This window comes from Anser anser, assembly GCF_964211835.1.
Source record: "Anser anser genome assembly, chromosome: Z".
NCBI classification, from domain to species: Eukaryota; Metazoa; Chordata; class Aves; order Anseriformes; family Anatidae; genus Anser; species Anser anser.
This window is the reverse complement of record NC_139723.1, coordinates 49,092,291-49,102,506: the sequence shown is the minus strand read 5'-3', so window position 1 is coordinate 49,102,506 and position 10,216 is coordinate 49,092,291. Positions and strand designations below refer to the sequence as shown.

The 10,216-nt window shown below is 36.2% G+C and overlaps 1 protein-coding gene across 3 annotated transcripts in view; it reads left to right on the top strand.

Moving 5' to 3' along the window:
- LOC310889307 (uncharacterized protein) overlaps positions 1–10,216 on the top strand; it is a 40,618-nt gene continuing 30,402 nt past the window's right edge. For 2 of the 3 annotated variants that reach the window (XM_083816566.1, XM_083816565.1), the window contains exons 1-2: positions 5–1,212; positions 5,707–5,814. In XM_083816566.1, the coding sequence (XP_083672692.1) occupies positions 1,113–1,212; positions 5,707–5,814 (208 nt within the window). In that variant the 5' untranslated portion in view covers positions 5–1,112. Of the gene's footprint in view, positions 1,213–5,706; positions 5,815–10,216 lie in introns of all 3 variants that reach the window. The other variant, XM_083816567.1, reaches the window with a different exon arrangement.

Sequence of the window (10,216 nt, the reverse complement as noted above, 5' to 3'; positions counted from 1 at the left end):
TCTTCCAAAGAAGCTTGTTACTTAGGTCCCATATAGTGTTTTATTCCTCACATGCCAGCCATATATTCAAAATAGAACTCCAGAGTAACTAGTAAATTATAGTCAATTAATTCATTTTGGATTATTTAGAAGAAGATTCATAACAAAACTGCCTCAAAAAAATAATTAAAAAAATGAAACTGCTTGTTGAGTTTATGACATTAAACACTCTCCACACACCCCTTTTAGACTACAGCCTAAAGGCAAGCTCCCATTTTTATCCTTTTTGACATAAGGGTGGGGTACAGGACAATAGCAGCAAAGTAAAAATCCTTAGTCTCACCTGACTAAGCTGGATCAGAGCAGTCTGCAATCAGTTTATTGTGTATTTGCTTTTGCAACTGCTGAGTAGTATTTTCTTCTACCAGTTCCTGCAGCTGTTTCTATTACTACAATGCAAAAATTGATATAAGAACATATCATAAATTGTGTGCCTGGGTTATTCCAAGAGAATAGCACATTTGACCTATTGTTCAAAATAACCTGCCAGCTTCGTTAGCTGAGGCACTTCTCAGCACAATAGTATTAGCAATGATCAACATGTTTTACCTTTAATTAGAAGAGAGGGGAGAGGGCAATATACTTCTATGAAGCAATTCTCCAGAGCGGGGTAAACTTGGTTCTGATGTAATAACTGTTGCATCTGTAAGCATTTAATAACCCTGTTTATGTGAAATTAGGGCTGAAATTGCATGAAACAACCCTTGTACCTTTACATGTTTCATCACTACTGGAAATGTAGCAAGAGCAATATTTCACTTTTTTTTTTCTTTTTTTTTTTTCTTTTTTTCCCTACTGACACAAGGAAATGTCACATTTGTAGAGTAACAAAACACTTCTAATCTTATGATTACTTCTGCTTTCAGGTATATAACATGCATCTTTATATTTTTTCAGTGATAGTTAAGTTTTGTACAACTTTGAGTTTCATCTAGGAAGTTTTGCTCTCCTATTAATGCTGAATTTAGCCACAGGAAACAGTGAGAAGAAACCTGATCCATATCTCACATTTTGCTTTCTTCAGGTATCTTGTTGCCTAGTGAAGCTCTTACATTTTAATAGATTAAATATTTATGCACATAGTGTGGGAGGCTGACAGAAAATACCAGATGTTAACTCTCTCCTCTGTGGAAATATTGGCTCTGAGAAACAGACGAATTACAATGGATGAAGGTAATTTTTTTTTTAGGAGATAATGCTTATTCCGTTTAAAAAAAAAAAAAAAGTTATACTATGGCACACAATTTATGAAAGTAGAAGGGGGGAGCCAGGCATCCTTTTTTTACTAAACAAACAGTGTGAACAGGCTGACCTTCTTAGCTGTAAATAGAAGAAAGTAAAGAACCCATTGTTGTGAAGATAGCCACAAGTATCATCTACTGTTCTTGTGGATATATATCCATATGTGATATGTGGATGAATATAGTTTTGAATAAACCTAATTTATTTTTTTTAAAATCTGTCTCTCTAAACTAGGAATACATATGTTCTAATGCTAGTGACTAGTTGGAATGTTGTGTACTTGTCTTCATAAAGTTTAATGAAGTAAAATAATTGACAGTCTCCTATGTAAGGCTGCTCTGGAGTCTACAAATATTTTTTGAATTTTTAGAAAAAAAAAAAAAAAAAGAAGATTTAATTTTCACATCTCAACAAGTCCTTGAGTATTATTTCAGCCACTACAAGTGACTACGTGTCCTCATGGTTATGTACTATGTCTCTGTTTAGGCATATTGTTTTAAGAAACACAACGCTAGAAAATGAACAGAAAATACTGTAGAAGGGACTGATTAAAGGGCAGGGCTAGCAACAGTGGCTTCTTATGAAGACTGAAAAATGGGTTTGGTAGTCCTAACAATAAAAAAAGCCATTAAGTTCTTGCTCAGAAAACTTTGTTAAGAAATCAAAATTCTTCAGTTTGTTTGTAGGACAAGAAGCAATGAACTTAATTCTAAGTGAAAGGACTTTCAGCTGGACAGGGAGTGAAAAACATACTAACTAAAACGAGATTTAATACAAGATTAGAGAAGTGGTTTAAGTATAGTTAGTCCTACTTTATTTTCTATAATGCATCTTATTTAAGAGTATTTTCTTTTTACATTTGCTCAACTTCTCTTCCTGCTGCTTATTTCTCCCCTGAAATAATAATTCCATGTTTGCTGGAAAAAAAAAAAAAAAAAAAAAAGAAAAAAAGAAAGCAAAGCAAATAATTGTAGCTGAGGATTTTGTCTCAAAGAAGAACATGACAACAAAAGAACAAAAAAGTCAATATACACTTTTTCGATTCTTGTGTTGTTTCTGCTAGATTTTTTGGAGATTATATGTATCTTCATCATGACGTTAAAATTGTCATTAAATAGCACCACTGGCATTGAATCACAGCTTTTTTTTTAATGAAATATCTCATATAAAAATAGTAATGTGAGTGTTCAAACTGGTTAGTTAACTTTGGGCGTTTAGTTTTTTGATGTGTACTCTGAAGTGACCATATTCTGGGGTTACCAGGTAACTAAGGTTGAGCCTCAAAAATTAAAATGTCCAGCAACAACTGTCAGTTTTAATTTGGGACTTGTATTGCAGATTTGTTTATGGGTATAAAAAAGTGAAAACAGAAGGCAAGATGGTGTGAGTTCTTTTCAAGGGTGTGTAATTAAAGAATATATGAACAGCTATGCCTATAAAGAAAGCAGGACTGTTTGCCTTGCCCCACCTTAGGGAACAGGCTGATGAAAAACTGGGTGAGGGAAAGAGGAGGAAGATTTGTGGCTTTTTCTGTGTAACTTGAAGATCTTGTCCATAAGTCATGATGGAACAGTCTGTTCTTATGTAATAGTAAAGAACATAGTTGAACCTTTCCCACCTATATTAGTAAAAATATTTTGTTCTCAGATATAAAATACACTTCTCAAGCATTAGGCAATCCAAATGCATTAATAAAATTAAAATTAAAGGCAGATTGCCGTGATTCAAAGATGAAGAACACTCCATTCATTAGTCAGCCATTGGGATTTGCTTGTATTCTCAGGAAGATGACTAATAAGTGAGCAAAAACTGGAAGTACATGGAAATATCACATCTAACCAATATGAGTGGAATAAATATGAATGTCTATAAATAAACATAGAAATGTATGTTATTTGTAAGGAAATCTAGATTCTTAGATTTACTCCAGTAACTCTGTGGCATACAGTCAGAAATATATTCCTTCACTTTGATTTTCAAGAGGAAAATAACCGTAACATTGGCAAGTGACAAAAAAAAAAAAAAAAAAAGCCATATGATAGCTTTGTTCAAAACTGGCAAATTATTGGTTGCTAACTTCTCTGTATCCTCTTCTTTATGCCAATTTACTTTTATAGGATAATTCAATAATTTTATCATTTGTTTATTAACAATTTATCTGTACCCTTCTCTCACACCATAAACTCTGATAATAACAAGTTAAACACCACTGATTGTCAGCTCTGTTAGGCAATGCCATTGGGCAAGGCTGTTGCTTAAGGCAGTGTAACCTGAGAATGACAGAGAAAAATATGTGGTTTGACCAGAATGGATAAGCAGAAGTTTGCATAATGCATTTTTGTCTGGAAAAATCTGGGTAGTAGCTTATAACAATGTAAACAAACCTGTAAAATACTATCAGAAGTTCCTTTTCAATTTACTTTCAGGGGATGAGATGGGATTATAAGAGAGATCCCTCCCATGGAATGAAAACCTATTGGTACATGAATCTTCAGTTTAGCAATACCAAAGATGAATTTATATAATCACAAAGTAACTGGAGTCATTGTTATAACTGCAGGTTTTAATTCTGTAGAACAAGCTGATATCTATATGTTGCAGCGCTCAGTGAGAAAGAAGGACCATACTAGTTTGTAAAACCGCCCACTCCATAGGTAAATATGAGAAGCAGCCACTATTCCATCCATAATCAAGAGAAGAGTCCCCAAATGGCCCTTTTCCAACCACCCACCTATGCTGACTATTGCAACTACATTCTGGTGCTTGACTGCTTGTAGGAGTGACCAGCAGCTGCAATAAAAATGACAATTTCTGCTTCATTGTAAGCAACAAAGAGAAACAATGTGGTCTTGATTATCCATGCCCATTTGTTCTGGGCGTAGTGAGACCTGTTATTCTGTACCCGCATCAGGTTTCATACCTTATTTTCCAGTTATTAGAGGTGGAAACTGTATTTCTGCCCAAGTCAAAGGAGCAATCTTTTTCTTTTGCTGTGGTTCTTCGATTAAGCCTCATTTAAAAGATATTGCTGTCAGTGCTGAAAGTTCTCTCTCTCTGCCCTTCCTCGTCTTGTACAGAGGTTGGGACAGGCTCCGTTCAACTTTTTGATGTACTTATCAGAAAGCCTAACGTATGTGCCTGCTTTATAGATTACATTGAATAGCAGAGAGCCTGAGCATCTGTGAAACAGTCCTGTAGCAAGAAACATGCAAGAATCTTACTCTGACAGGCCCTCTACACTAAGTTATTAAAACAATATTTGCTTTATGTAATTTATATACACTTCTGCCAGTGCAGCCAACTTTTTTGTTTGTTTGTTTGTTTTTCTTTATTTTATGAGAAGTTTACTGCTACTTTCTTAAAAATGAATGGGTAAAATTAGAGGTATTACAGACAACACAGGGGTGGGGCTGTTCCTCAGATTTCTGCTCCTCGAAAATCACAGATTTCAGAAATTACTGTGAATGTCACTTCACAAATTCACTTTCTCGATGAAAATCACAACATTCTATATTTTGACATATATGAAGTGTCATGCAATGAAACACATGAGAAATACAATAAGTATCATTTCTTTTCTGTCTTCTTTTTCTGCCATATCCTACTGCATTTATTGCGCAGAGAAATTAATCTGAGTGGGGTTTATTATGATCAAATAGTAAGATACCAAACTATTTCACTCTGTACATTGTTGATTTAAATATTGCATTTTCAGAGGGAAGGACAGATATCGTATATTCCTGGTTGACTTTTCCACCCCTTTGCATCATCCTTTCTCTGATGTCAGGATCACCTCTCAGTAGGATAAGATGTGTCTTGTGGTCCAGCAGTTCTAAGATGTATAACACACTTTCATAACTTGCGATTTAAATGAATGGCATATTTGATGATTTACAAGGACTCAGAGCCCTGGTCTGGATTGACTCTGAATGTCACCTGAAACAAAGGAGAACTGCCTCTGACTTTGAAAGTACATGGTTACTTTAGCTGTTTCCGGGTATCTCATGTGATACAGAACACAACATCAATAGCACGATTAGAATTATAATAAAAAGATTCATTAGAAGTTGCTCTGCAGGGAACCTCTGGAGAAGCAAGCCTATACATCCATGTATTTTACTTTTACTTTTTAATGTCCTAAGAATTTCCTAAGAATTTCTATTGTATTTTATTTATATTTATTTTAATTTGAAATGAGTTTAATTAATTAATGCAGTCAATGTAGTTAGTCTGCGTAACACATCCTGAACTGCAGACTGAATACTGAGACATTATATTAAAACTAGTTCAAGATATAAAAGAAAAGCACCACTAATCACTGGAGTAAAAATGACTGTTTCAGAATATGTGATTTTTTTTCTTTTCCTGTTTTGCATTTGTGTTTGTTGCTTGGACTTTTTTTTTTTTTTTTACACTTTTGTTTAGATCAGCACTCATATTCTGAAGAAAGTATCCCACTTTCATTACTATCCTGGTTCTGGAAGAAGAAGAGGAATTTTGCATCTCCTGCTGCTAAAAGTCAAAGCAGAACAGGTAATTTTATCATCTTTAATCTGCATATATTCACACACACACCAAATGGTTAGAAAATTATTAAAAGGAATGTGCCATCATTATAATGAAGGTGTTGGGTTATATTAATTATCTGCCAATTTTTTTTACGTAATTAGAAGCATAGCCTGAGAAAAAGATGACAAACTGTCGCAGAATTACAGAATTACAGAATTACAGAATAGTTTGAGTTGGAAAGGACCTTAAAGTTCATCTAATTTCAGTCACCCTGCCATGGGCAGGGACACTTTCCACCAGACTGGATTGCCCAAAACCCCATGCAGCCTGGCCTTGAACACCTCCAGGGATGGGGTCATCCACAGCTTCTCTGGGCAACCTGTTTCAGTAGTACCTCACCACGCTCTGAGTGAAGAATTTCCTCCTAACCTCTACTCTAAATCTACCCTCTTTCATTTTAAAATCATAACCTCTAGTCCTAGCACTACACACTTTGATGAAGAGTCCCTCCCCAGCTTTCCTGTAGGCCCCCTTTAGGTATTGGAAAGCCACTATAAGGTCTCACCAGAGCCTTCTCTTCTTTAGGCTGAGCAACCCCAGCAAGCCCAGCTCCCTCAGCCTGTCTTCATAGGAGAGGTGTTCCAGCCCCTTGATCACGCTTGTGGCCCTCCTCTGGACTCATTCAAATAGGTCCATGTCCTTCTTATATTGAGGGCTCCAGGTGTGTCCTCATCAGGGCCAAGTACAGGGGGACAATCACCTACCTCCCTGGTCCTGCTGGCCACAGTATTTCTGATACAAGCTAGGATGCTGCTGGCCTTCTGAGTGAGCACACTGATGACTCATATTCAGATGGCTATCCACCAGTATCCCCAGATCCCTTTCTGACTGGCAGCTTTCCAGCCACTCTTCCCCCAGCCTGTAGCATCGCCTGGGGTTGTTGCATCCAAAGTGCAGGACCTGGCACTCAGCCTTGTTTAGCCTGTTCTATTTGGCTGATATTCTGAATAACTCCCTTCAGCAGATTTGATTTAAAGACCATTTGCTCTAATTGCAGATACAGAGCAGGACTGGATAGGATAGGATAGGATAGGATAGGATAGGATAGGATAGGATAGCATAGCATAGCATAGCATGGCATGGCATGGCATGGCATGGCATGGCATAGCGTGGCATAGCATGGCATAGCATGGCATGGCATGGCATGGCATGGCATGGTGTGGCATAGCATAGCATAGCATAGCATAGCAAGATAGAACAGAACAGAATAGAATAGAATGGAATAGAATGGTTTGGTTAGAAGAGACCTTCAAAGATCATCAAGTTCAATTGCCTGATTGTTTTAAGGCTAATCAAATGTTAAAGCTTATAAATGAGGGCATTATGCAAATGATTCTTGAACACTGGCATGCATGGTGCATCAACCACCTCGTTAGAAAGCCTGTTCCAGTGTTTGACCACCCTCACAGTAGAGGAATGTTTCCTAGTATCTAGTCTGAACCTCTCTGGCACAGCTTTCTGCTATTTCTGCAAGTCCTGTCATCAGTTACTTGGGAGCAGAGAATGGCACCTCCATCTCCACTTTCCCTCCTTAGGAAGTTACAGAGAGCCATGATGTCACCTCTCAGCTTTCTCTTCTTGAGACTGGACAAGCCAAGTGTCCTCAGCTTCTCCTCACAGGACATGTCTTCCAGCCCTTTTACCAGCTTTGTTGACACTTACTCCCCCCCCCCCCCCCCCCAAGATTCTTTCAAGTACCCTAACATCTTATTTATATTGTGGAGACCAGTATACATACAGCTGAAAACACCATGTTAGACCAGATTGGAAATCTTTAATAAGCCACAAAAATTAGATAGAAGGTTGGGATCTCTTGCCTCTTAGAGTGGAGGCAGTGTGACTGTGTGACTGAGCTAACAGTATGTATCTGATATTTGGAACATTACTGACACAGTACTTTTTTTTTTTTTAAGGGAAAAAAAAAAGCAAATCTATTCTGTCCTAAATGAACTCTAAGGGTTCAGGCGAATTCTCAACCAAAATTATTTTATATATATATATATATATATATATATATAAAATATATATTTCAACATGTGAGTGAGAGGGAAAGGAAAAATAATAATAATAAAAAAAGATCGTTACTATAACTCTGACATACCAATTGTTAATTTCAGACATGACCTTATACTGACACTAGCTGGCATATAGCCATTGCAATATACCATCTTTGAGACTAGAAGTCTAACAGCACAACTCATTACTGTTTTTCTTTCTAATGTTTTACCAAATACTACAACAGTCCTTGGTCCAATTGGTTTTGTGTGCCAGCCCAACCTTTGTGTGTTATGGCCAGAAAATAGTGTTAGCAGTTACTGTGCAGCTTGCTTGGAAAATTATAACGCTGGATGAAATAGTATGTGTTTTGGTGACTAAGTCTGTGTTCTTAAAAGCTCAACTTGCAGCAACTAGCCAGCCTAGGTGGGTCCCTAGGGAGTTTTGGGACAGAACAAGAATATACCTGCCACCTATATGAACATTAGTAATAACATTGCAATAGCTTGACAACTGTAAATAACACACTTGTTAAACACAGCTCCACCTTCCCCTGTGGTTGGTTTGAGAACTAACAATTCAGTCACTTCAGCTGCAGAAAAGTGACTGATCTATAAGGTTGAGACTAGTTTAAAGAGAAAGATATTGTACTTCTGTCCATAAGCCATACTACTGTTTCAAAAACAAAACAGAAATTTTCATAGGGTTTGCCATTTAGCAAATCTGTGAAACGAAATCTGAATATGTACTAGTAAAGAAACAATAAAGAAACACTTTTCCTTTCCTTTCCTTTCCTTTCCTTTCCCAAAGATGTAAGTCAGAAACACTGAGGGTTTTTTTAGATCTTGAACTGACACTGCAGTCAACAGATGTAACCAATTCAAAATATGATCCTCTTTGCTTCAGGATTAGCAAATTTCATAATTTAAGAAGTATTAGATATAAGCTTTGTAAAATTCAAAAAGGTTTGCTACATAGGTATCTCAGATATGAGATGCCAAGAGAGAGCTAAATTAATTCTTGAGGAAATATAAATTAAAACACTAATGATCCAAAATCAGGCACTAAAGAAACATATTTTGCTACTTCTTTACTGGCATTTTTTTCTGTTAAAAAAATTAAAACAAATAAAATCACAGTACGCTTTTGGAACAGTGATTCTTGTTTTTCTGACTACTTCTCATATCTGATTCAGAATGAAACCAGGAAGAAAAACTGTGAAATTAGAACTGAATCTTCTGACAAAATTTTCACCAGAAATTTTCCAAGGAGAGTATCTGTTTATCAAAATCAGAACTTTGCATGGGGATAGTTGGACATTATCCCACTGTTTTGACATATTTATTCTGTCACAAACATAACAGAGTTCAAAGCAGACCCAGAACAAAAATTATCAGCACCAAAAACATAACTATTCCAAAATGCCCATTATTCAAGACAATTAAGGCAAGCATTTATGTTTTTGTTCTGTTGAAGATTAGGAAATTGAACCTCAGGTTATGTTTCATTAGATTAGCATACACCTACCAACACTTAGCCCCATGGCACCCCTCTCTGTTTTGCTTCTCATGTTAAAAGTTTTAATGCTGTGCTGCTTATCCATGAGCCTTTAACCAGTTTCATTACTATGATGCAGCATATCGTAGTAATATTCAAATTTTCTGAAGTAGGTTTCAATAACATAATACATGCATAGGCCTGAGGCATATTCTCATGACTGTTGCTCATATTTCTGTATTATGGGGCAACCAAGTCACCTGAGGATTGGCTTGCCAGTACTTTTTGTGTATTGCTTACTATCATTAATAAATACATAAATAAATAAATAATAATTAAATAACCACATGAGGATGACCTGTGTACATTTTGCCTCAAATTAAGCTACTCTTACCTCAAGGAAACTGCAGACCTCCCTAGCTTTATACACATTATCTAACCACGAAACCTCTATGCTTTTAAATCAAAACTTATTTTAGTGATTGTGTTGGGATGTAGCATTTCTAGGCATGAAGATGCCATTTCACAAGGTCTGATCATGTGAACTATTCATTTCTATCAAGATCCTGAGCATAACATCATTTGGAGTGGGTTGCTTTGGTGTGCCTCTAATTATACTAGAAGTGGTCATTCATCTCATCCTGACTTTTTCTGTCTGTAAGTTAGTAAGTCAAATGTAAAGATTGGATTTCCATATAACTTTTTTTTTTTTCTTGAACTCTGTAAATATATTGCACAATTAAATAGACAATGGAAGGATCTCAGAGAATGACCTTTTTTTTTTTTTTCAAGCTAAATGTTCCTGAAGAGAATGGAAAAAAAAAATCCCGAAAATTGAAGCAGATAGTGACACAAAGATACATTCATAAATATT